The sequence below is a fragment of the Ptiloglossa arizonensis genome, chromosome 12 (genome assembly GCF_051014685.1).
Source record: "Ptiloglossa arizonensis isolate GNS036 chromosome 12, iyPtiAriz1_principal, whole genome shotgun sequence".
Classification (NCBI taxonomy): Eukaryota; Metazoa; Arthropoda; class Insecta; order Hymenoptera; family Colletidae; genus Ptiloglossa; species Ptiloglossa arizonensis.
In genome coordinates, this window is record NC_135059.1 from 4375491 (window position 1) to 4401525 (window position 26035).

At 43.8% G+C, this 26035-nt stretch overlaps 5 protein-coding genes and 1 long non-coding RNA gene across 16 annotated transcripts in view; 3 read left to right on the plus strand and 3 right to left on the minus strand.

Annotated features, from left to right (window-relative positions):
• Nucleotides 1–6244, minus strand: LOC143153032 (uncharacterized). The gene is made up of 16 exons (XM_076323779.1): nt 5573–6244; nt 5462–5513; nt 4866–4974; nt 4770–4793; nt 4721–4726; nt 4593–4656; nt 4441–4530; nt 4319–4398; nt 3577–3625; nt 2970–3035; nt 2495–2649; nt 1607–1822; nt 1442–1526; nt 1278–1326; nt 1156–1214; nt 1–1067 (listed from the first exon to the last, which is right to left on the minus strand). The coding sequence occupies exons 1-16, from the start codon at nt 6227–6229 to the stop codon at nt 438–440; spliced, it is 2391 nt and encodes a 796-aa protein (XP_076179894.1). The 5' UTR covers nt 6230–6244; the 3' UTR covers nt 1–437.
• On the plus strand, nt 1525–10406 carry LOC143153066 (uncharacterized). The gene is made up of 3 exons (XR_012993708.1): nt 1525–2699; nt 2796–4982; nt 5067–10406. It is a non-coding gene; the product is annotated as an uncharacterized LOC143153066 (long non-coding RNA).
• On the minus strand, nt 9135–16866 carry Chsy (Chondroitin sulfate synthase). Its single transcript, XM_076323818.1, has 5 exons — nt 15914–16866; nt 12783–12923; nt 12523–12703; nt 11350–11706; nt 9135–11228 (listed from the first exon to the last, which is right to left on the minus strand). The coding sequence occupies exons 1-5, from the start codon at nt 16733–16735 to the stop codon at nt 10267–10269; spliced, it is 2463 nt and encodes an 820-aa protein (XP_076179933.1). The 5' UTR covers nt 16736–16866; the 3' UTR covers nt 9135–10266.
• On the minus strand, nt 16747–26013 carry LOC143153033 (uncharacterized). The gene is made up of 4 exons (XM_076323781.1): nt 26009–26013; nt 25668–25917; nt 17879–17977; nt 16747–17033 (listed from the first exon to the last, which is right to left on the minus strand). The coding sequence occupies exons 1-4, from the start codon at nt 26011–26013 to the stop codon at nt 16875–16877; spliced, it is 513 nt and encodes a 170-aa protein (XP_076179896.1). The 3' UTR covers nt 16747–16874.
• LOC143153064 (uncharacterized) lies at nt 21329–24703 on the plus strand. The gene is made up of 2 exons (XM_076323839.1): nt 21329–22903; nt 23933–24703. Exon 1 carries the CDS (start codon nt 22109–22111, stop codon nt 22421–22423), a length of 315 nt encoding a protein of 104 aa, XP_076179954.1. The 5' UTR covers nt 21329–22108; the 3' UTR covers nt 22424–22903; nt 23933–24703.
• The window catches only part of Hrb27c (Heterogeneous nuclear ribonucleoprotein at 27C), a 34740-nt gene continuing 34088 nt past the window's right edge, over nt 25384–26035 (plus strand). For all 11 annotated transcript variants that reach the window (XM_076323836.1, XM_076323831.1, XM_076323830.1 and 8 more), the window contains exon 1: nt 25384–25543. In XM_076323836.1, the coding sequence (XP_076179951.1) occupies nt 25506–25543 (38 nt within the window). In that variant the 5' untranslated portion in view covers nt 25384–25505. The remainder of the gene's footprint in view (nt 25544–26035) is intronic.

The following is a 26035-nucleotide window of genomic DNA, read 5'->3' on the forward strand; positions in this document are numbered from 1 at the left end:
TCGCTGGTTTTTTCTCGAAATCAAATATATTTCATCGATGTGTATTCAAATGCTGGTTAATATAGATACACCGGTGTAAACAAGGTTTCTTTTTTTTCTCTCTCTTTCGATTTATTATTTTTATCGCTTGAAACTCGAAGTGAATGTCACGCATACGTGAACTTTGTACTCGCACGCAAATGGTCGAACTGTGGTGTGACGCTTTCGGTCGTTACGGAACGTCATTGTTTCTCACGGATTCCTGTACACGAGTCCTATTTATACATCGGTAGAGTCGCTCGCCAGACACTATCGAGTGCCTGGACTGGACAGAAACAACACCGTACGGCCTTTCTCGTCGTCGAAGTTGTACGGTCCGTAGACACGTTACTACCACCGAATGGTTCGACAACACCAAATGACGCGACGAGTATCGTTTTCCGGTGTCACGGTGTTCGTCATCGACGTCTGCACTTGGAAATGTTTGGCAACGGTTTGTTCTTGCAGTTCTTCGTCCAGCCGTCCCAAGCTTTGAATCCTTCGCGATCCATGATCAGTTGCGCGCACACGATATCGTCTTGGATGTTGTCGTTCGCGAAGTCCTCGCAACGTTTGTTGCAGATGCCACCGGAATGTCCCCTGGAGCACCATTTGGCGCTGTTGATCTGGAATATCCCGAAGCTGTAGCTGGAGGCACGTTTCGGTCCGGTGATCAGTTGCGTGTTCATACCGCTCTCGTTCTGCATCAGACAGATCCAAGAGCTGATGTAGGTCCTGGAGGTCCCGGCTCGTTGGAGCTCGTGCATGGCTTCGCACTCGGTGAGGATCTTCGCTTCGATTTGAACCTCGATCGCCAGGACCGCCGCGATCGTTACCAACAACCGCAAAAATCTCATCTCCGTGTTTCTTCGTTCCACGGGGATCACTTTCGGTCTTTTGTGCCGGCAATTGGAGGATGTGTCGCAACTAAGTATCCGATATACAACGCAACCGCGACGTGTATGCGTCGCGATTAAACGTGACGTGTGTTGCCTCTCCGATTGTATCGTGGCGAACGTTACGCGATAACTTTGTGCTTCAGCGACAAATTATCATTTCCTAAGCGCGGCCTGTACGGAAAGAAGCCAGACGAGTCGCGTCTTTGTTCACCTAGCCGGTTTCGTTTTTCGGTGTCACTTTACGCGCGTTTGGTCCACGGAGTGTCATTCGCCACGTCATTTCGCCAAGACTGGAACCTACCAGACATTGAATTGCGCGCAAATTGTCACGATAACTTATAGATCGTTTTCAATTCTTACGAAAAGATCGCAACGATGTAGGATCACCAGTTACTTGTACCTTTGTCGTCTTACGAGTCGAAACGGTACCAGATGTGGTATACGTAACTGTATCGGTTTTTCTATAAAAACTTTAAAGCGTTTCGATGGTCGATATCGTTGACATCGAAAATTTTAGTACGTACTTGACCTGCTGTCAATTCGGCGGGCGAGATCTCTTGGACCGTTAAAGGTGAGATGCAAGGAAAGGGAACTGTTCGACAAATGAAACTAGTAACAAGAAATGAAGTTACTAGATGTAATTGAAGATAGAATTAGGTAGTTTTATAGAAACTTTTCGGTTAGTTTACCTCGATGGAAAACTCAATTCATATAATAGAATATGAACATTTCTGATGAATGAACATTTCCAATCTTCGCTTTCAAAAAGTGAATAGTAAATAGAAAAGAAAACAAAATGGTGAGAAAGATTATAAGAACGATAGTGTGGCGCGTGTTTCAAAGATGAAGAAAGTAAACAAAAAGAGTTACTTGCAGAATAATTGTGATCTACACCCGGTAAACTTCTAAAAACACTCTAAACGCTGTATTTAAAAATTGATCATCGACAGAACGATTCTCGAATATCCTCGAAAATTGAAATCTAGCGATTGTACCATTTAATCGATGTAATCAACCTTTCAAACGAAAAGTTTCGCTGAAAAAGAGCACAGAAGGTATTGGAATTTCTCTTTCTTTGAGAAAATTATTAAATACTAAATATTGCTTATTCTACTGTAAACATTTGCCGTTACTATACATATCACAATTGTTTTGAAACGCTGACGCGTTAAGGATTGAAGAATATGCTGGAGCTCTCATTTTCGTCCTTTCTTTTTGAAAATGTCAAGTGCCTGTACTTTTTACAATGGTCAACTGCTGGTACTTTTACCTTAAGTAATATTTTTGTTACAAAGAGCAATGTTACTATCTTTCGCCGCGAATCTGCCAGTTGAACTCATCGATCAAGCTAAAGCAACGTATTCTGCTTTAGATGCGACACTATTAATCATTGGTTGAATTTTCATCAATTATTCGCTAGTACGTTAGTACAGAATTGATGCAACGGATTGTTCGAACGATTAAAAGTGTAGGGTTTAAATCAAAATCTGCTAAATAATTCTTATCGATGAGTTCGGTTTTAGATCGGTGACAACACTTGGTAACATTCCTTTTTGTATGAAAACCACTGATAATACCTAATCGTGAAGTCGTTACGAGTGTGCGCAGAGTTCTTAACTGTCTTTTTCAAGTTTAAGGCCCCTATAAGCGTGCGGACCAGTTGACTCAGGTTGTGATAGGGCCCGTTTACAACTTTCTGTCGCACGAGTTCTGCAACGCTACTGTCCTCTGTCTGGATCGCCGTGAATTGACAAGAACAAACACCACTAGGATACTCATCACGTAAATATTTTGAACACGTGCGAAATCTTTTCCGGTAAATCATTGGAATTTATTTACAAAATTGGTCATTGTATTTTTCTTTATTGTGATTTATAGGTATACCAAAAATACATTCTTCGAAGAGCAGAGCAAAAACAAAAAGAGGCATTTTAAAAGAAATTTATCGGTGTTCTTTGATACGATCATTGATGGCGACCTCTTAGATTAGGTGTGAGAAATTATATTGCGACTGTGTACCAAAAATTAGTAAAAAAAGAATCGTCAATTTGCCGCATGATGCATAAAAAACTTTACTTGAAATGGAAAGTGATATTTAAATTTGTCGGTGAAATTTGTCTGGATCGGCGTTAATTGACAAGAACAAACACCACTAGGATACTCATCGCGTAAATATTTTGAACACGTGCGGAATCTTTTCCGGTAAATCATTGGAATTTATTTACAAAATTGGTCATTGTATTTTTCTTTATTGTGATTTATCGATATACCAAAAATACATTCTTCGAAGAGCAGAGTAAGAACAAAAAGAGACATTTTAAAAGAAATTTGTCGGTGTTCTTTGATCGTGGATATTTGTAACATAATAATTTATAACAAAATTGCTGATATTTGAAATTGAAGATTTCATTTTATATATAAATTACTCGGTTTCTTTAACATCGAAAAGAAATGAATGAAATGAAAGATAGAAAGCCACGATTGGATGATAAAAATTTGGAACGATGAAGTTTATTACACCGATGGAAAAATACAGTTTGACGATTCAAATTAACGTTCAAATGCACTTGGTTCGATTAATTCTTGGGCTTCGTTTTATTCGAAATTAAATTCGCTTTCGAAAGAGGGAATATCGTGATACTAATTCCGAATAGTGTACGAAATTGGGAAGAAATGTTTGCAATCTCATCACGCCTGGTTTTGTGAGTCTAATAGTCAGAATTTCTAAAGCATTTTATTTCGACCAATTCTGCTTACCAAGTCGAGCAACGCGTTTAAATTGACGGTGACCTCTTAGATTAGGTGAGACAAATTATTTTGCGACTGTGTGCCAAAAATGAATAAAAAGAGAATCATCAATTTGCCGCATGATACATAAAAAACTTTAAATGGAAAGTAATATTTAAATGGCGAACATTTAATAAATGTAATAATTATCATAGACACACTAGAATATATTTAATAAAAATTCCAATAGGAAAAGGACGGAATAACAATTTAACAATTCGTATAACAGAAAATAGATTATAATCGCTATAAAACTTTCTTGGTTCATTTATCTTTAAATGTTCGTGTGTTTTGAATTTTAAATTTAAAGAATTGAAAATACCTCGAGCTTGGGCTATTATTGATTTAATCGTTTCTTATTTCTTGATTCACAATGGCTATCGAATCGCGTTACGGTAAACTTATCAATAATCGATCACGTGTCGGTAACATACTTCCAGAAAGAAATAAAGATGAAAATAAGAAATTCTATTTATAATAGAAAAACATCGTTCGATAGCAATGGTATGTGCAATCCTTAATACGTCACTGTTTCAAAATAATTACAACATGTGTAGTAATGGTGAATGTTGTTAGTGAAATAGGTAAATGTCATTTTAAATTTCGTCATTTACTTAAAGAAGTTAGTAAGGAAATGCTTATAAAGCCCGGAGCAGAAAAAGCAACTCTGTTTTACCCATTTCCTTTTGTGTTTCTTGGAACGATACTAATCATTTAGAAGGGCCGATGTGTCTACTAGATTAGTGCAACGAAAACTAGTGCAATCGTTACGTGTCAATTTTGAAGATTGTTTAGATTCCGATGCTGGTTTCTGATGCTTCAGTTTCTGAATCAGGTATTTAGAATGTTTTCAGAAACTAACCGGTTTGGTCCGATTACGATGCAAACGACTTTTCTCATTTTGGAACATATGGAATTGTTGACGTGTGATTCTACGATCTGTGATTTCAATCTTTCCATAGAAAGTAAAAACAAACCTTCTCTTAAATGGCCAACTACCGAGTACATTTACCTACCTTGATCTACAAATATTATAATCATCGAATAATTAGTCTGTTCGTTTACCGGAAGCTCAGATCGGAATGTCCTCTTACATTCGTTATTGTTTTGAAACTGTTATCTCTGTTTGTGGCGGTCGATGCGTGACGTATCACCCGTTACATAATTGATAGACTTAGCAACTCGGCGATACACTCGTCGGATACGGTTTCTTTTTGGAAACGAGCGTAACTGATAACGGTGTTTCCTTCTGGAATAATTATCGTCCGTCCTTCGTAGGTAAGTAAACGATAAGAAGATTATTATTAGCGAACACCTGACATTATCTGACAGCTGTTAAATATAACGGTGAAATCGTTGCAGTAATCGCAAATGAACCGTAGAGAAGGTCGCGTGGGCATCCAAAACAACGGGAAATATAATATACAATATAATATGTAAAAGAAACGGTTGCAGAGTTTTACGTATAAAAAATATATTTCAACGGTATACATCAATACGTGCAAGTGTACGCGAAAATTGGTACACGAGGTAGATTGGAAAATTTTATCAACGAAACATTTACTAATTCGCCTCAGCGTGAATAATGAATACCGTCGGACAGAATTAAACAACAGAGAGTACGCGTACCATACGTGCCGATAATTATGAAAATGGTTTAACTAAAGATACGGGAGCAGTATCGTTGTAGTATCGTTGTACTATCATGGAAAAACGATAATATAAATATTACCGATTCACTCCATCTTCTCAATCACCGGTACGTACGCTCGGTTCTAAGATGAACGTTAAAAATCTCAACGGTCGAAACTAAATATCAGTGTCATGGCTCGTGCTTGTTTGTACGAAAATTCAACGGGAAGTCATCGTCGTTTCCCACTGCAGATACCTATGTTCAGTAACGGTTTGTTCTTGCAGTTCTTCAGCCAGCCGCTCCACGCTTTGAATCCCTCTTGGTTGTAAATTTTCTTCGCGCAGGCAATGTCGTCCTGTATGTCGTCGTCGGCGAAATCCTCGCATCGTTTATTGCAAACACCACCCGCGTGTCCCCTGGAACACCACTTGGCGCTATTGATCTGGAAAACACCGTAGCTGTAGCTGGATGCTGTCTTCGGGCCAGTGATCAGCTGAGTGTTCAAGCCGCTCTCGTTCTCCATCAGGCAGACCCAATTGCCGATGAGACTTCTCGAGATTCGACCACGTTGGAGCTCCCGCACCGCGTCGCATTCCGCCAAGATCTTCCCGTCGCTTTGGATGCTCATCGTGCATCCAACGACCAATATCGACACGATCGAGCACAGTTTCATGTTCGATTTGGTTTCACCTACGACGATCTTCGCCAAGTTCGTAACGAAAACCGAACAATAACAAGTCTCCTTCGGGCGAAACTGGTCGAGGCAACGCGACCGCGACGAAGTTCCGCGCTTCAATGCGACGTGACTCGTTTCACCGTACGACAGATGCCGTCTGCCGCATGTATGCCAAACGATAAGCCAGGGTCTTGATCTTGAGCCATAAATTATCATTTTCCAAGTGTTGCGTGGTCAGTAATGAATCCGACACTCCGCGACTGGATTTTTCCTATCGATTTTTATTCTTTGCCGCGCTTCTGCTTACTCGAGCGCTTTATTTTTCGTAATCGGGACGAGAACCGAAGCAAATGGACGAACTCGAATACGCGAGAAGACGATCATCCGCGAAGAACCGTACGCTCGAAACGGCACGTGTTCCGATAAGTTCGAACAGTACGATGCAGCGACGAGCAATCGCTCTGCTGCACTTTTCAACGAAACTTTCTTTTTCTTTCGAATAGAAATTTCTCAGAAGTGACGTATTTCGGTTCGATATATACACGGTTTGGGAGCAGAATTATCCTTGGATAATAAAAAATCGAGAATCGTACAGAGGTACGATACTTTGGAGAATCGTTGTTTCGTAGGCTGACTTTTCTAATTTACTTTAATAGTAGTAATGTAAGATGAACGATATAATTGATTAGAAAAATTGCTCCAGGTACTAGACGAAGAGGAAAATTATCGATTGGGAATGGAAATGGAAAACAGCGCTTAGAAGAAGTGTAGGAATTTTAGAAACGTAAGTCGACCAGGTTAGAGTTGAAATAGTGGGCAGATATGTACGAAACAGAGGTCTGGTATTTGGTAGCGCGGGAAGAGGGGACAGATTTGGACATCTGGCGTTTGGAGCGTTCTCGTTATACAAAGACGAATCGGGGAAGAGAAAAGTAAACGAATAAATAGCAGCCTTCGAGGCAAGGGATTTTTCTAAACGAGACAGCAAAAACGAAAACACCACTACCTCAGCGATGACATCGAAAGAATGAAGCAATACGATCGAATTTCCGCGAATTGCAAGAACCAACGAATAATAGCGGAAAATGATAGGTGGGGACCGTAAAGCGCGTAATAAGAATCAAACAAGGAAATCACCAACAATTGAGACAGTACGAGCTGAGCGTGGGTTGATAAAACCCGACAAGAGGGAAATAAAAGACTTAAATGTGAAAAAGTGGAACGACGCGGCGCAGAAACGTAATGGTTGAAACTCTGAGACGCATCGTACAGCACCAAGATAGAATTACATCAGGATTCTCGAGGAAAATTTGCATTGCACGTAGACTCGAAGCGAACGAGATACTAGAGAAAGATAAACGACAGAAGAGAAAAAGAGAGACAGCTGACGATCAACACGGAGGATTTAGAGGGATCTAATTGTTGTTTTCGTCCGTATACACTATCTTTCGTCGACAGAGTAACGTTCAAGTTCGATCGCAATTCCTTTGTATTTTTCGCGACTTTTCAGCATCACAGGCGACGCCGTATTTTATCCGGATCGGCATGAATTGACGAGAACAAAGAAAGTTAGATTCTATCGAAACGAATAACTTCGCAACAGGGAAGTTGTCACTGGGTATCCAATTAATGGTAATGAGTCGGTGATAGTGTGGTATTTTATAGTCGTCGTATTTACGATTGTTTTGCTGAAACATCAAAGGCATCAGGAAGCGTCGTTTCGCACCATCGCGGTATGGAATTCACAATTATTGCCGTCTATATTGTTCTTCCTTTAACGTTGATCGCAACCGATACCCGTCGAGAGTCGGGAATCCCTCACCGGATGGATTGTCAGGGATTTTCCTTTTCGTAAAAGGAAGGAAGAGGAAAGACACGATAGGTATCGATTAATTCCAATTTTTTATCAATTGGAAGCTTTCGACCAGATGCTTAAAGAGACCTTGAGCACGACCTTGCAAGTTAACCCTTTGACTCGAGAGGAGACCCTCGGTCACCACACAATTCAGTGTACTTTTTCCAATTCGGGAAAATTTTGTGACTCGAAATTCAAATTGGAAATTAGGTGTTACACACTTTTAAGACGCAAACATATGTATGTCAAGTATTGAAATAAAAATATTCCATTCCGTATTAATTTTGCGATTTAAAAGATTTTATCGGGGCGCCAGTTTCAGGTAGCGAAAACGCTTCGAGTGCAAAGGGTTAAAAGACGCATTCGAAATGCAAAGGTGCAGGCTGCGTTGTAAACGATCGTTTCGAGAGACAAGATCGGATCGAGTTGCGAGCAGATCTACCGATGTTTCAGCGAGGGGAGTAAATGTTTGTGATAGCTGTCAATTGCGTGTATCGATGACACTCGAGCGATTGAAATTTTTGACCCACGTTGCTTACCATGTAACCTATCCTCGAATACCTTGATGCAACAACCATCTTGATGTTTCGACCATCATCGTTCTCTTTTGTGCCTTTTAACCCACTCTAAAATACTTTCTCTATCTTTGATCGTATTCTTCTTTGATTCTTACAACTTGGATATATACTCTTTTTTGTCGACTAGGTTTTCCCGATCGACATTCTTGAAATTCGTGTCTCCATGTGTTATTCACGTGGCTCTTGTAACTCGATCGTACATGCTCACTTCCTCGCTCTACTCTGTCTGAATGATCTGCTCGGTCACAGATGTGACAATGATGAATTCTTCGTTTCTCTAGCCTCGTTGACACCTGATCTTGCCTCAAACTATTATCTACCTGTTCAATTGACCCTTTACCCTTCTTTAAATATTCCTGTACCCTCTCGTCGCACCTTCAAATTTTGATCTTGTATCTTAACTCTCTCCCAGTTGATATTGTATGTTCGATGGATATCTACATTTCTTTTTAAACACCATAGCTCGTCGTTATTTTATTTATTTTCATTATCCATATACTATATCCATATACTCGTTCGTAAGCAGTACTCTATCGTTCATCTTACTTTTAAATTAGATCACAAGCTCACGGTTGAGATTGTTTCCCTAAAATGCAATGTGTCTTTCACTTGCATTCTGTTTCTCTATTTGTTACTTTCTTCAATACGGTGGACAAAGTCGGTAAATAAAAGAAACAAAGAAAGATGGTAGAATCCTCTCGTCGAAATGTACGAAGCGTTCCACGGAAATTGTTTGTTTGTTTGTTCAGGTGTAGCAATTGACGCAACGCGATTATTCAATAGAGAAATTTTATTCGGAATCCAATGAAATGTCGAAGCATCTTAGCGAGCGCTCGAAATGCGAATTGCATAAATGATTATGCAAGTCGCGGCACTTGCGTGCCAGATTTTTACAACTATACGCGTATAGGTACAAATACGATAAAACAGGCAGTACGTAAAATTTACGAATAATGATCTATACAAGGCACGATAATATCACATGTACTTAGAAAACTGGTTTAATATAACATTCTTAGGAGTATTGGCATCTTAAATCGTCTTAAGTTAATCATTCGCGCAATCATCTTTCCGCGTGGAACAGCCAGTAACTGTTGAGCCGATTTTTCGTATCTCGAAAATCGAAGTCACCGTAACCGGCACGAAGTGCCACTTCGTCGTACGATATAATCGTTTATAAAAAAAAAAAGGAAAAAAATTGAATAATATACTTTTTGCCGCAAGAAATGAAAATTATTCGGCGCTGGTATTTGTACGCTGACAGCAATTCGAAAGCGATACATCACAATCGTAGCGCAAATAACGCCGGGATCCTTTTCTCGATACACAGAGTATTTGGTAATTGTTAAAACGTGGAACGAAATTTCGTTCAACTCTCGTTTCCTGTTCCACGAGCTCAACATCGTGCGTGTGTCGATAACAATATTCTTAGAACGATAACACGATCGTTGCGTACACGATTCGGAAACGTAACATCCGTTTCGTTAAATACGTTTTCTTTAGTCGTTAAATTAAATCTCAGCATCGCGTTCAGTTGTATCGATGTAGGAAACGTGCGGTACGAACGTAATTACAGTATCGAACTCATACGGTAATGGCTTTGGTGAATTCGCATCGACTTTTAAATATCCTGGTACTCGTGCGTACACTCCCGCGTAAAAAAAAAAAAAAAAGAAAAAAAAAGAGAATCGTAATCACGCCGTGTGTATATTTACAAAATGTCCTAGCTAAAAGACGTTCTGGCGTCGCAGAATCGACGACGCGCCATCCACTTTAACAACACCGAAGTCGTCGCGGGCGTGTTTGGAAAATAAAAAATCTCAGGCGACCGAGTTCGTCAGGTTCGCTCTTCTGGCTTTGGCGAATCTCAGTACATCCGGATTCTCGTAAATCATTTTGGCGAGTGTCTCCATACCCGCGTAAGTGTCAGCCTTGGTTCCCATGCACATGGACAGCTGAGTGTCCGAGAGATCTTTGCTACACTCCACCTCGTGGTATACGTGTACCAAATTCGTATCGGCTGCCCTGAAGATGTTCACGTTGGACTTGATCACCTTCTCGAAGAAGTCCACGTCCTCTTTACCCCATCCACGAATCGACAGATCGAAACCGCCCACGGTTCTGTAATCCTGTTTGTACAAAGAAACGATACCGAATCCGAACTGTCTCCAATAACCGGACGTTTCGTCAATGGCGAACGTGTCCCTTCCGTTCGCGTCACCGTACACGATTCGAGGATCGTATTGACTGAACACCACCGGAAAATATATCTGTCTACCCAACAGAGTGTTCGCACGTATTCTATAAAGAGCAGACCCGGTGAACACGATATCAACATCGACGAAGAACATCAGATCGTCGTTTCTCAGTTTCGAGACACCGAGATCGAGGGCTCTCGCCCTGGAGAACACTCCCGCGACAGGCAGAACATCGATACTCGTGCTACGATACTTGTACTTGAGTTGCTCGATCAGATCGATCGTACGATTGTACGAGTTCTCGGTTTTGTGCCGATAAAGAACGACCAGCAACGCCGTCTTCTCGCCACTGGTCAAACAGATCTCTTCGTAGTTTTGTAGGAACCGTTGGAAAACCTCGTGCCTTCCGGCCAAAGGTAGAATAAAATGGACGATCTTCGCCGTGACCGGATCCTCTTCCTTGGAGTTGAAATTCAGGTTCAGGAAACCGCCGCGGAATAAGTTTTGCAAGGATTTGTCGTTTCGTTGACCGTTCTCCGTCTCGTCGGTTTCCTTTCCGTTCACCGTTTCTCGTATTTCCAGTCCTGCAAGCGAATAAAACGAAAAACGATGCAATACTCTCAAACGACGCTACGGATCCTCGTACGCTTGTACGCGATCGATTTCCAGAAACGTAAAAAATGGTTCAGGAACGTAAAATGGTACCAGTGAAATGTTGATGGAGATAAACGTGTCTCCTGACGGGCAACGTGACCTTTCTGCCTCTGTACTTCCGATACACCAGCAGAAGATCCAGTATCGTGTCGGCCCCGTAGGAATCCACTCTTCTGTATCCGTATAGGGCTGACCTTTCCTCGACTACTCTGCCACGCTGTCGCGAGCAAGCGTTTATGGAGGCCATCACTTCTCTCGTGATGTCCTCCAGACCCTCCTTTATATCGCTGTGGATCCTTCTCCTGGGATTGGAATCCGCTAAACTGTACTCCGACCTCGAAAGAAAATCCCAGGGAATCACTTCGTCGCTGGTCGTTGGTTCGAACGAGCGAAGTCCTGCCGGAACACCTGCGCAAACGATTGCAATTCTCGGTTCAGTGGGAAAACGCTTAAGAAGGATAATAATCACGAATAGAGATCGAAACGATCGAACATTTTTCCTGTCTTTTTGGAAAGTTATTCAGACGTATCATTTCTACAATTGTGTATACATTTCTAAATCGTTGAAAACTCTAATTAATCGAAAATATCGATATCTTTGATATACTCTTTTCGATGCTCAATTTTCATCTCTGAGTACTATCTTTTCTTCGTCGATTTGTTCCGAATGTTTCGTTCTTTTCCCCACTTAAAACTCTGTACAATTTTAAACCCGTAATTGGAAATTATACGTATACTTGGCACGGTGAGTGAATTTTCGTTACGTTTGTTCGCAATCGTCGAACCACGAGTTCTAATCATCGGTTCAATTAACGAGTTTAAATTCTCGGTGACGCGGCGTGATCGTCGATGGGAAACCGTGGTATACGACGTACACCACGGATCGTTACACGCCATTCACGAATCGTACGCCGTAAATGAAGAAGATGGAAATGAGTCGAATCATGATCGAAATCCTGATCGCCCCGTCTGATGGGCTGAAACGAATCGTGTCGTGCCTGGTTTCAGCATCGCCGCTTCTGTCCGGCGATCAATTCGCACGAGCTAATCATCCTAAGTGGGTCTATTAATAACGCACATCCACGGAAACGATTCAAATGCCTACCGCAAGGACGAGATTATGTGATCGCGCGTTCAAGCGCGTCGTGTCGCGAGCAACACGGAAAATTCGTTAAATTTTCGTCAAAGTTAACGTTCGATCCGTCACGGTTCAAACCTATTTACCTAATATTTCCGTGTCACCGGGATATTCTTTCGAGTGAGGATCGACCGGGAACAGCGGTACGCCTTTCGCAATCTCGAAATTCTTCAGATTCTTCACGCTCATTCCCAACTGTTCGGCCATCGTGTATATATCTCTGTGAACGTTGAGCCTCTCTTGCTGCAGATCCTGTATCCGAAGTCCCTGCGGAAACGGAAACAGAATCTCGTGTACGACCGCGGCGAACGATCACAGGTAACGTTACGCTCACCGATCTACCAACCCTCATGTAATTGTGAAGCCTGTACATGTGCGGCGGGCTTTTAACAGGATGCAAAGTGATGGCGCGGTGTACTTCTTTTTTCTTCAGGTTTCCGGTGAATGCCTGGGCACCGCTGCTGTTGTGGTACAAAATGGACTGCATCTGTAACAGTGTACGTATCGAATATCGCCAGCTGCAATTAAGATTAAAGTGACGGAAATAGACGGACTGTCAACGCGAGACTGTTCTCCTCTCTGGAAGATCTCGAATCGTCGACGTTCCCGATTACGATTTCGTTTCGAACGAGATCTCGATACGTTGCGCGAAACGATACCACGAGGAATCACAATCACTGGGAAAGGTACGTTGACGCGTCGCGAATCGACGTATTTTCGTCGTTTAATTTTCATCGCGGTACTATTGCGACCGCGCGTCACCAGTTATCGAATTAACGCGTTTCGAAGGGACACGGTAGCGAGCTTGGACGGTTAACAATTAACATAAACAGAACCGGAGTTAAAGTTAAACTATGAACTTCCTGTGGGTGCACGGACCGATAATAATTCTTAGGAAGAACGCGAAGCTGCGTCTTGACTGAAACCCTGGCCCACGGAACAAATGCTAATCGACCCGTGAGACTGGGTGTGGTGTCTCCCGTTGCAGTGACTCGTTCTAGTGTTACGTATCCTTCGTCTGCAACGATGTTTCCTTTCCAGCGATTCGTGCGTCTCGAACGAAAGAAAACTCTCTCGTAGGTGAACTATATTCTCGAAAGAGATCTCGGCCTTGTCTAGAAAGTTTCGCGTCGTGGGAGGAAACGTTTAACCAATCCTGTGAATACCGAACCGTGAATACATCGTAGCGAACCTAACGCGTCTCAATGAATCAATTGTTCGACGGAACGAACGCGCGAAAAGTCCAGGAGAAACGCTTTGCGATTATTGCAATGTCGTACGAATGGGCTATTAAGTGTTTCGACCTTACGTCGAGCGTCAAGACGAGAACGAACGGACTGCCAGGAGGTTAGCTGGCTACGATTTGTTCGAATCTAACAAGTAACATCCTCATCCGTGCATTTTACCTTTCAAACGGAGTCGTTCCAACGCGATCCACCGCGATACCTGACGTATTTCTTGAGCACAGTGATGCAAAACCGATCGTTAAACTCGTCGAAGCTCCGATCCTCTCTTCGCAGCTTGGACCGATTGCTCGATTCGAGCAGTTCCTATCTTCTCCCGTCAACGATTCGAATCTTTTTTCTTTTTTTTTTTTTTTTTTTCGGTCTCTTTTATTAGGATTTCCTCAATTCAAAATAACTTTTAAACAACGGACAGACAGGATGAAAAGTGTTTCATTGGATCGTGTTTCTGTCGATGTCGTCGCCAACAGTGTGACATAATAACGTACTGAATGTCGCGCAACGTTGAGCGCAACCGTGCAGTTCGATTAAATTATTGCAAGGAGGAGCTCGAAGATTCAAGCACTTCGTGCCACAAATTGTTACTTAAGCGCCTCGACCTAACGCTGAGTGTCAAGATGGAAAAGGATGACTCGATCTGGCCATTGGGTTAGCAGGGTACTATTCGCTTGTACTTAACGACTAACATCCTCATCTGTGCATTGTACCTTCCGAGTTAACCCAATGATAACGTACCCTGTATATGATGCAGATGCGTAGCTTATGTATTTAAACCTGTAATACGTACCATACGGAGCGCGTTTTAACTGTGCTAACATTGTTCCACTGCTTGGTACCGAGGGATTAAATTATTTCGACGACTATCACCGAAGTAAAAGTAGCAGTCGTTGACCATGCAGCGGTAGTTGCCACTCGCGGGGAAAAAAAAGAATGGAAATAGGAGCTTTGGAGGTCGTATTCGTAATAATAAAAAAAAAAAAAAAAAACACATCATTGGACAGACACGGTATCTGCGATCCTTTTTACATCGTCCTCCCCGAACAGTTAGAATATGCCCGGTAACCGCGAACGTTCGTAACGAAACAGGTAAACATCGTATCGAAATTTCGCGTAAACGAAGAAAAAAATAAATCTCATCTTTTTCGTGGATTTGTTTCGATCTTTTCGTTCGAAGTCCTCGATGTGACGTTCGATCAACGAACCGAGATCGCTCGATTTCGATTTTCGAAGATGGTTCAAGTTTTTACGGTAATCGATTTCCGAATGTGGCATAATCTTTGTCAAACTTGACAGAACAATGTAAGATTCTTTTTTTTCAATGCTCAGTACCGTTTTCAGTTATACTCATCGAAACGCACCGTTTGTTTTTGTGTGCCTTCGATGTTGCTTACTTTTCATACATCTTTTCTCTAACAGCGCAAGAGTTTAGAATAAAAAACAGGTCGAGTACTAGAACATTTCATGCCAGCAGGTGTCGACTACCGATGACACTGTAGACTAGTCGCAGACAATTCGGTGTGATTACGTATTGGGGATCCGGTGAGTGTCAACCTTGTACGTTTACAAAGGAACGATTAACGGGGAACTCGATAAATTCCATAAGAACGGGACACATCAGTTTTCGTGACGATTTACATTTCGAACGATCGACCGTGTTTACCCTTAACGAATAAAACGAACTTTTGAACGTATCTGGACGAAATCGAGAGACGTTCCGTAAAATGATGGAACATCCGCAAACGAATGATGTTTTCGCGTAAACGTCGAACTTCGCGTTTAAATACCGTTAACTCGGAAAGGGATTCCGTCGATGTCTGACTCAGCGAACGGTTCGTGCGCGTAGAAAGCACCAACGCGTATGACACGTACACACGTTACGTTCTGTGGGAGAACCCGGCATTCTAATGAACCGCGAGCCCGTGTAGATGAACAAATTACAAGCGCCGTGCACGTTTACAGCCGCCGATGGTGTTGCGTGTGCGCTCGCGCGCGTACAAGCGCGTACAAGCGCGGACGAGCGCGGACGAGCCAGGAGAGAGAAGAAAGGAGGACGACCGAAAATAGATTTAATGTTATGTGAACGGTAGTGAGACGCACCGAGCTGGACAACGCAGGGTTATGATCGTGAAAAGAACGAAACGGAACACGAGGGTAAAGATTACGACGAGTAGCGTTCAAGTAGTCCACGCGACCAAGCAAAAACGAACCAAACGAAACGAAGAAACGAAATTACCTCGTAGCTCCAGGTGCAAGGTATACCGGCGTACTTCTGCACGCACCTTCCCAATTCGACGTCCTCGTGGGTGGTGTACAAATGTCTCAAACAATACTTGATATGCGGCACGATTCTCCTCAAGGTCTCCCTGGACAGAATAACACCCGGACCGCCCATACAAAAATTCTCGTCGTACTCCAGCGACAGTAAGCCGAATTCCTCGGAGTTCCCCCTGCCAGCTTGACCGATGTACATGGCCCTTCTGGAGTCGACCGACCTCAAGAGCTTCTCCAAACGATCGGTTCTCACGTAAACGTCGTCGTCCGCTCTCAGGAACCACTCGAAGTGATCGCCGTAATTGTTCCACATGTATTGCAGCATCATGAACGATTTTTTCTGGGGCGGGTACGTGTCGTCGACGCGCGGCAACGGTACCAACGGCAGATCGAGACAGTTGCTAGGAACGGTGGAACTCTCCGACGAGAAGAACGCGATTTTCCCCGGAAGTTCCTTGCCCCAGGTCTCGTAGACAGCTTTGGCTCGCGTGTCGAGGTATTTGTCGGCTGTCATGACGCCCACGAAGACCAGACTGGTCGTGGAACTGTTTATCCGCTCGTCTTCGTTCAGTTTAGGTAGGTTCCGTGCCGGGAGCTCGATCGGCGGCACACGTGGCCCGGGTATCGAGGACGCATAAATATTGGCCCGTTGGTGATGGTTCGATGAAAATATCCGATAACTTTGAATGAAAAAGCCTAGGAGAAGGCCCACTGTCAGGCCCAGAACGGCGCTGGCCAATCCACGTCGTTTACGCATCACTGGGTGATACGTCACCTCCTCCATTGATACTCTTCCGGGGTCCCTGGACCTCCGGTTGGATTCATCGTCATCGTTTCAACGTTCGCCGCCGTCTTCTTTAATGACTCCAACGTGCTAATTATTGCGATTGTCGGGTACACTACGAGCGATCCCATTGCTCCTTTTAGCCGCACCGAGCACGAATTCCACTCAGACCTGTTGATCGTGAAGATTTTTGTATCGTAGACTTTGCATCAAGAGAGCAGTCTGGTAATTTCAGACGAGGGAATCGATTTTGTTTTGTTTCCCGTTTTTTATAGCTCGGGGTCTTAAAAATGTGCCCCTGAAAGAATTAATAAAATTCCTAAAAATAACAGAGCCACGTACGATCGTTTATCGCGTAGGTGTCGAGTAAAACCATACGGTGAAAACGTCACTTTTATGAACAGGCAACGCGAGAGGTTGCCTTTTCACTCTTGTGAAAAGATTCACGCTCGGGGGGGTTCGAAAATCCGAGGAGAACTCGCAAACTTCACGCAAGAATTGCAACTATTCGTAAACGTGCGAAAAAAAAAAAAAAATTCCATTTTTTCGATCCCGTACCACGATTGTCTCTTTTAACGCGTTCACTGTCACGCTGGTTTTCCATGTTTGGCGATGTTCTCGAGATTCTTTCAAACTGTGATACGTTAATTCAGGAGTTGACGAGTAATTGCGGTTCGTTGGTCGTGTGAACGTTTAAAGACGTTTCGTAAATTCGAAGCGTCGGTCGTCATCAACGACCACCGTGACAATCAACGCGTTAACGATCCACGAGCGGTACAAAAGTCGGCGTACGTTCTCAATTGGACATGCGTCTCGTAAGATTTCTCGAATCGAAAAAGAGGCAAAGACGTTTCGATGTCCCAACCGAATCGGTATTCGAGAAGTTTCAAAGACGATCTCTCCCCCCGCGTCCACGGACCTTTGGTCAGCGTGTATTTGCCATTCGGAGAACAAACTGTGACCGCGTGTATTTTTCATCGCTCCCGGTAAGAGCACAAAGACACTCGTTGTTTGGTCAGCCATTTATTCTTTTTACGCCGGGGCCGAGTGAAATGCTAATAAACGCTGATTACCTTTATAGAGTCGATAGCGTGAGCAGAAATATGACGTAACGTGGCAATTATAAACACACGTGCAACTTACATCGAATCCTTTCCTCGATTCCGTTGACCGAATTCTGCTGAACAGCGCGAACACTCCGGGAGTTCCCGAGCAGCTGACGAATCTGGTGTCCATGTTAATCTAAAAGGAACACGAACAACTATTTGATAACGAGTATATTCAGCGAACGTTGATTCGCGAACTAAAATTGATACGATCAATATGTACAAGTGCCTCCTCGAGGTATCGGGGTCGCTCACGTGCCAAGCGACAACACTTAAATTGTACGTCAGCGATCAAGGACCGCTGACTTTTTCTTTCATTATTTTTTTTTTTTTTTTTTAGATCGCAGGTTAACCTCCGGTTTATTAAGTATTCCGTAACCCTTCGAACGTAGCGGCGACATATTCGAAACGATAATTCGTATTCGTTCGTCGCGTCGATGCCCGGCTGCGTATGGCTCGACCAGACAATTATCGATCTCGAGACGGTCGATCAAAATGCTCGTCGTGTCGAATGGCAAAAGTTACGGAGTCGAATCCGATTAGAACATTTCAATCGAAAGTCATCGAACGTTCGACGCGTATGGCTCGAATCTATTCAATGAAGGTACACTCGTCAGTAGTTTGGCGCGAAAACGTCTGTATTGAATTTTACGGAACGATCGTGTTAAATTTGCGGAATCGCGTGCCAATTGTTCCTTGATCGTCTCACAAGGCCAATACTGACCAGATGCGTGTTACGTAATTACGTCGAATCATCAACGAAATTCTTCAAATGTTACGGTAATTGAGATTCGCCAACACCGGACATTCCGGTACTCGACCTGTCGATGATTTAACAGTTGACTCCGTGCTCCGTTAAAGGAGAGACGTAAAAGAAGCGAGCAACGTCGAAACTACGTTGAACGAGCAGTTCTACGAACAAAGCCATAAACAACACTGATACCTTTGACACAAGAAAGTATACGGTCCAATTGAAGATATAATTAGACGTTTTTAATTCAAGGACGGAAAAGATCGTTCGAATGTTTGCCGACTTTTCGTTCAGCGACACAGGGTTCTGTGTTAATGTTTTCTTACCGATAAAAGCGGGTAAATATCGCAAAAGACGATAGAAAGATCGTAATACAGCGTATATTTCAAAGACGAGGAACGATAGAATAAAAAAAAACTATTAGCGTCATCGCTCGACCAGCCCGATGGATGTTTAAAAATATCCAAAGTGTCGAATTCAGAGATAGACCAACGATGGAAGCTCGGCATACCCCAAAAATTGAAATCCAGTGATATCGAATCAGTTAATCGAAGACTTGTTGAGCGTTTTAAACGAACAGTTTTTAATTGAAACAAGTACAAAGCGAAACGAGACCGATCTTTACCCTTTCGTGCACGTTTCTTCATCGAACGCGTTATACGAAAATTATGAGACTTGAAACGATACTTACTTGTTTCGCTACGAGCATACGTCGTTACTACGCATTGTTGTACTACACAGTAACGTAGCAAGGATCGCACATACCGTGGTTCTCCAATGATGGTTTTCAATTACAAATACGAAAGTCACGATTCTTATTTTTATCCTGCTTTTTTTGGAAAGTGTCAACTACTGGTACTTTTTACCAAGTTTCTTTTTACGGGACCAAGGTTTCTTTTTTTTTTCTTTCTCTCTCTCTCGTAAACAGCGATAAGAAAAACACACACAATGCGTGCTTTGTGCTGCTGAAGAAAATCACAAGTATACGTCAAAGGGAGTACAATAATGTGTCCAGAAATGAGAACCCAGGGTTTATGAGACGTTCTCGGTGAATTAACCGCGCGGTTCTGTTATTTTCGTAGACTATACAACGGAATGCACGTTGAATCTTTCCGAGTGTTCTCTGACGTTGGTCCGAATGCTTGGCCCACGTTCTCTGGTTCGTCAAGAGGCGTTTGTTAAAATATTTCTCGCGTTCCAGTTACAACGTTATCGCGAGAATTTCAACGGAATTACATTCGAACACGTCGCGATGACTAATCTTCGTTACGATAATGCGGGAGACACAGATTTCCCTTGGGTCGTCTTCTACACGGTTGGCCGAAACGTATTTCTTAAATCGGCGTAAACAAAGAATTGTCCCTTGGCGAAACCGGTTCCAAGCACGCTGATATATACTATACTATATATTCGAATGCGGGCGGTTATCGAATTTTAAGCCGTGACATCTCTCCTCTTGCCAAAAGAGCAACGACGAGGAACGTCTCGTTCGAACGATGCGAAAAACCAAATCGACACGTCGTCGTGTGACAGTCGCGTTAATTACAAAAACAGAGAGAGAGAGAGAGAGAGAGAGAGAGAGAGAGAGAACTTTCTTGTTAACTGTAAATTGATTATTCGTTGAACGCGCAAGGTCGTTGATGGTCATCGTCGATTGTACCTGGTCGTTATTCGCGCAACCCGTTTCCGTTCTCACAATCATCTCGCGACTGTACACGGAGGGCAGGAAATTCCCGTTAAAATTCACTGTAAATGAAAATTATTCCCCGCTTCGCGTAAACGTTCCACGTGGAACGTTACATGGGAATCGAACGCTCGTTCGCACCTTTAATCTTATCGGTTCGGAGAAGGAACGCGCTAAAATAACGATTCGGGTCGAAGATAATATTTTGAGCGCGGGATCGAGTTCGCGCGCGTACAAAAATTTCGTAATTTCGTTTCACGTTTGTTTTCGCGTACGGGGGGAGAAAACGGAGAAATCGAGGTTTATCGAACGAATTCGATGGTGTTACACGCGTTGGCGTGGAATCGATATCGACGACGATGACGACGATGGTGTTCGATAATATGCGATTACGCACGGCTCGAATCCACGAATTCACGAATCTACGAAATCCCGCTGTTCGTCCCGTTAAAGGATACGATTCGAAGCTACGTGCATGGACAAACGAGAGAGAGATAGATACAGAAAGAAAGAGAGAGAGAGAGTACGAAAGGCGGGAGAACCGGTTTAAGCCGAAAGTCAGCTCCAGATCACCGCTAGTTCCTACTGCAACAGGCCACGACGTCTAGTTCATTACGACGAAGAAGACCGGGACAAACCCGCGACGATAAGTGGCTCGAAGCGAGTTCGAGAAACGCCGGTTCATCGACTTACATACGTGGTCTCCGCGAAAGCGATGGAGCATCGATGAGTCGTCGTGTACCCTACGTTGTCCGTTGAAATTACCACCGTACGCGGTGCAACAAAGGGGCCACGCGAACCACGCAAACGAACGAACGAAATCGTATGCGGCGACCCTTCGCGGGCAACTGTTGAGAAATTGGTGCGGTGATACGATTCTACGAGAAGGAATTGGCAACGGAACCCGATACTTTCGCGGGGGATTAATTGAAATTACATCTGCGCTCGCGACGTATTCGCGCACACCGAGATGTGTCCCCGCGACAATGTAACCGTGTAAGATAAGATACACACCGGTTGCGGTCAGATTCTTCGTGGTTGTTGATTCGCGTTAGACCTGGATCGTGTTTTCGAGTGACCGGACTCGATCGAACGGATCCGACGCGGCCGTTGTTGGGAATGTTACGCGGTACGTGGTAATTGAAGTAATTGTTCCCACAGACGTCGAGACGTCGGTCCAAGCCGGGATCATCGCAGAGAGCACGGGCACGGTCACCGACCAGATTCCCATCGGTCGTGACTGGACGTCGAAGACAACCGGCTGTTCGATCAACCGGTAGAAGTAACGACGAGTCATCGGCTTTTCACGTTCCACCGCGACGATAACGGAAGGCTTACGGTTCGCGGAACGATTCCCCGGTTCACGGTTGAACGATCTCGTCGCGCTGCGGCACGATTTTCTAAACAAATATCCTTTGTACTCCGGTGGTTCGTTTCTAAATTCATCGACGCGGAAATGGTCCACTCGGGCGAGCCGACTCGTGAAAATTCATCGAATCTCTTCGCATCGATCGCGATGCCACGTTTGAACGATCGTGCACGAGACTATCGTCGGATCACTTCTCGCGGGAGAACTCGGATCGTTTCGCGCGCAAATGTACCACCTTCTACGGTCTTCGACGATCGTTTCTTTGTTTTTTACCGATAGATACTCCTGGTTCTCCGGCGTGTTTGGAACACGGGCGCGGTCGAAATTGCTCGGTTACATTGGACGATCCACACTTACTTCTTCGTTTCGTGTTTCTCCGGGCCGATTCGTTTGGCGTGCACGTGGCTCGTGTCGTTGAAAAAAAGAGAGGCGTTACCGACACCCCCCCCGTGTCGGCCACGGCATGACAGAAATCGTAAACGCGATAACGACGAAAGAAACGTGGAAAGGTTCGGCTCGTAGCGACACCGACCGCGGACGTGTTACGAGCAGGATGTTGGCACGACGACTGAACAAGACGAGACGAGACGAGACGAGACCGGCCCGGCTAGCAGTCAAGCGACCGAGCAAGCAGTCGGGTAAGCAGTCGACCAGCCAGGAGCCAGGCAGCGTGATCGGCTCGCCGTGGTATACTAAGCTCTTCGACGTACGCGGCGAAACTTTTCGTTCGAATACGGAGGAAACCAGCCGATACGCAGGCTTCGCGCCACGCTCCTGACCTCGGCAACCTTCGACCACCTCCGATTCGGCCCTTTTCTGCCTCCTTTTCCCTACTCCTTTTTCATCCGCCGCGGTGGTCACGCCTGCCGGTTGGCTGAATTCTTCGAGATTTCCAGATGCACGTGCGCGCATACAGAAGAAGAGCGGTGAACGAAAAATTATGTAAGAAACTCCGGTATCCCACCGAGCGCGTTTTTTGTCGGTTCCTCGACGCGTCTGGAATCTCGTCGGATGGATATCGTCTTCCGTGGCCACTCGCACGAATCAACCCGGGACGGGTGTAACAGCAAACTAACCGTAAAATCGTGTTCCATTTCGACGTGTCGTATCGACCGCCTAGGCATCGAAAATCGATCGTGTACCGCGTTTCCTCGGAACGGAGCCGGGAACGTTTTCTATTTTTAATCGACGCCGGATTATCGATACGAGGCCCATTACTGACATTTTTTCGGGAACGAGTCGCAACCGAGTTGTACACGTGAGTACGCGCGTTTCTGCTTCTTTTTTTTTTCTTCAGATCTAACGACGACCCTCTAAAAATATTCTTATCTGTGAGAACGTTTCGCAATCACGGCCAATGACACGCGTCGATGGTAAACGGGATATCTGTTCTCGCCGAAATCCATCGCCAAGTGCGATGCTTACTTCCACAGTTCCATATTCGCGAAGGCGGATTTGAATCGTGATCTGTTCGGCGGTCCAATTATCCTCAGCGAGCGAAAGATAAGCCAGGAGAGTATACGTACTCCTGTTTCGAACGAGTAGGTAGTTCGCATCGTGTATGGCCAATTACTTTCGATATCGTTCTCGTTTAATTAGCTACACGAATACAGCCGATTGTCCGTGATTCCGTTATTACACAGCATGGTCGCGTCTCTTGTTCAACGGGCTGATAGCCAGTGCACACGTGTTTGCTGGAGCGAGCTCAAAGAGAACCAAGATGTGTACGCAACGTATATCTCGTTCGCGTGTTGTGCAACGAGGCGCTCACGTACCTACAATAAATATACAATGTACGCGTACGTTCTTCGACGCGTGTGTTCTGAAATGTAGCAAGTATAAAATCGTTGTTGTACACACCGCTGGTAAGAATAGTCGATGCTGACACATTATAGTCTGACCGGTTCGGTAAAGCAGGAACTTCCGTCGAAATTTAAGCGAATTGAACTACCTTTACGCTTCGTGAATTTCATATTATCTTCTGTACACCACGCTCGATCCTTGTTCGACCGGAACGATTGGGATCGAGACGCGAAGGAGCGACGCGTAGGTGTGCTTTAAAAATATCAGAAACTCCAATTTACTCGCTGAGAGTCTTTAACGATGATTCGTTCGACCCTAATCGACGATCGATCGTAGGTTCGCTCGTTGAATAACGTTCGGACGTTTATTGAATATTTTCGGGCCCTGTAGATTTTCCACGAAATCGATTCAGCTACGATGGATGAATCGTAAGATGCAGGAAAGTCTAACCGAGACGGGGTACGTTAAATGTTTTTATTTTTAGCGCTTGCGGAAATTCATCGACCGGAAAGACGGAGAAGACGGAGAAGACGGACCAACCGATTCCTCGAATTTTATGCGCGCGACGGTTTCGGTTTCAGACACACATTCGGCACGATATCTCGGCAGCGTGCACAGTTCACGGTTCTGAAAAGTTGCTTATCGTTGACAACGTATGGGGAAACGCAAGGACGGAGACGAATTGTTGGCACACGTGAGACAGGAACCGGGAATGTCTTTTGTCGTTTCGCAGAATTGATCGAGGATCGTTTAAAATTCGATTCGATTCATCGAAATCGGAAGTTGTTTCGGAGTAATAGATAGATTTTTGAGGCAAGTTTTCGATGAACGTTTAATTGTACGGGTTTCTTATTATCGCAATTTTATCAGATAAGAGTCTCAACCTCTGTATGACACGAATGGTTAAAACGCAAAGAAGAAAGAAATATTCAGGGAATATTCGAATCGTTCGAATTATCCGTTATTTATTTTCTTCGATACATTTATTAACGTAATTACGATGCGTACGTCGCGTTCCCTGTGAAATTACTATTACCCGAACTTTGTATTTAACTTCCAATTTGAGCGATCCGTTCTTAATTAAATTTCACAGTACCAACGTATAAAATTACACGGACTTAATGCTTGCATCGTTCTGCACGAGTGCCTTATGAAATTATTACCGGTAGAAAGACTAATGTATTGCACAATATGGTGGTTCTTATGCATTATGCAACGGCTGGAAGATTGCGTTCTATGTAAGAGGAAAATTATTATCTTGTTCTATATTTAATAAAATTCGAAATTAACGATCGATTTATTTTCAATGTCGTTTTCGTTTTCAAAAACGTTTATTCGTGAAATCGATCGAACAAAACTATTATTCGAATCCTTGACGATTATTCGAACGTTCTTCGGAAATCGGATAGTGGACGAATTAAATCTTGCCGCCAATCTTAGAACAAAATGGCGGGAATCAGCTATGTGACGACAGATCGTTGAACCCATACGCACTACTGTATTCAACTAATATATTGACTCGTTTGTACTTTCTATTCAATCTTTCGTATTACGAGCAAAAAATTATTGCTAGCTGTTTTATCGATTGTTTCCTTAAGGGCTAGACCCATTGGCAATACGCGATATTTTTCTCAGGGCTGTGTCAATACGAAGCTTATCGATAATATATCGCGAATCGGAGCGCACGACTCGTACTTTTACCAATATTCGACCCTTTTAATAACGAGAATAATATTTTACTCTTTTTTAATACGTACTACTCGTGAAGAAATAAACGTATTCACGTTTATCGAAAATAAAATACGAGATCGTGGTCTCCATCTTGTTAGAGGGCGCAATGTTTCTTTACGTTCGTACCTGAGTCGCGACCGTCCACGGTTGCTGATTTGACTAGCGGTCGGCGGAAATGACGCGAGTCGCTTCGTTACGTTTACATTCTGTTCTCGACGTCGCGTTCATTGTGGGGAGCCATTACCCTCGTCCGCGCTAAGCATCGTGCCATATTCCCATTCGCGCCCTAATACTAACAACATTCTCGTAGTTTTAAGTGAAATATTATGAGAGTGAAGACCGAAATGGACGACGACGAAAAGGGGTGAGTACAAATTGCGTATCGACGACCATTCGTGAACGCTTTTTTACGCGAGAAATTTCGATCGGGACGCGTTCACGGACCGTGGAGTTTATTGCGTGGATCTCCATTTGCGTATTGCAGTTACCTCGTATCTCTCCTTTCCCCCTTGGTGTTTGCTCGATCTTGAGTTATATCGCTTATCTCCATGTTGTAAAACGTCATCAGACTTCGCGTATCGATGAAATCGTACGAGACGAACGTGAAGCCAACCTTTTTTCCTTGGAAGCAACGAGCGGTTGAATGTGTAGTTTTTCTCGCGAGGGGGGAATAATTCACCGATGCCGGTTCTTTGCACGGTGTTCTTTTCGTGTGCCCGGCTCTTTTCATCCGGCAAACTCTCTTGTTTTTAAGGGAATACGCAAATAAGAAAACGTTAGATGAGAAAATCATAGATTTTCGATTTATTTCACCGTGAAAGTACGCTACCGCATCGTTACTCGTTACATCCTTTAA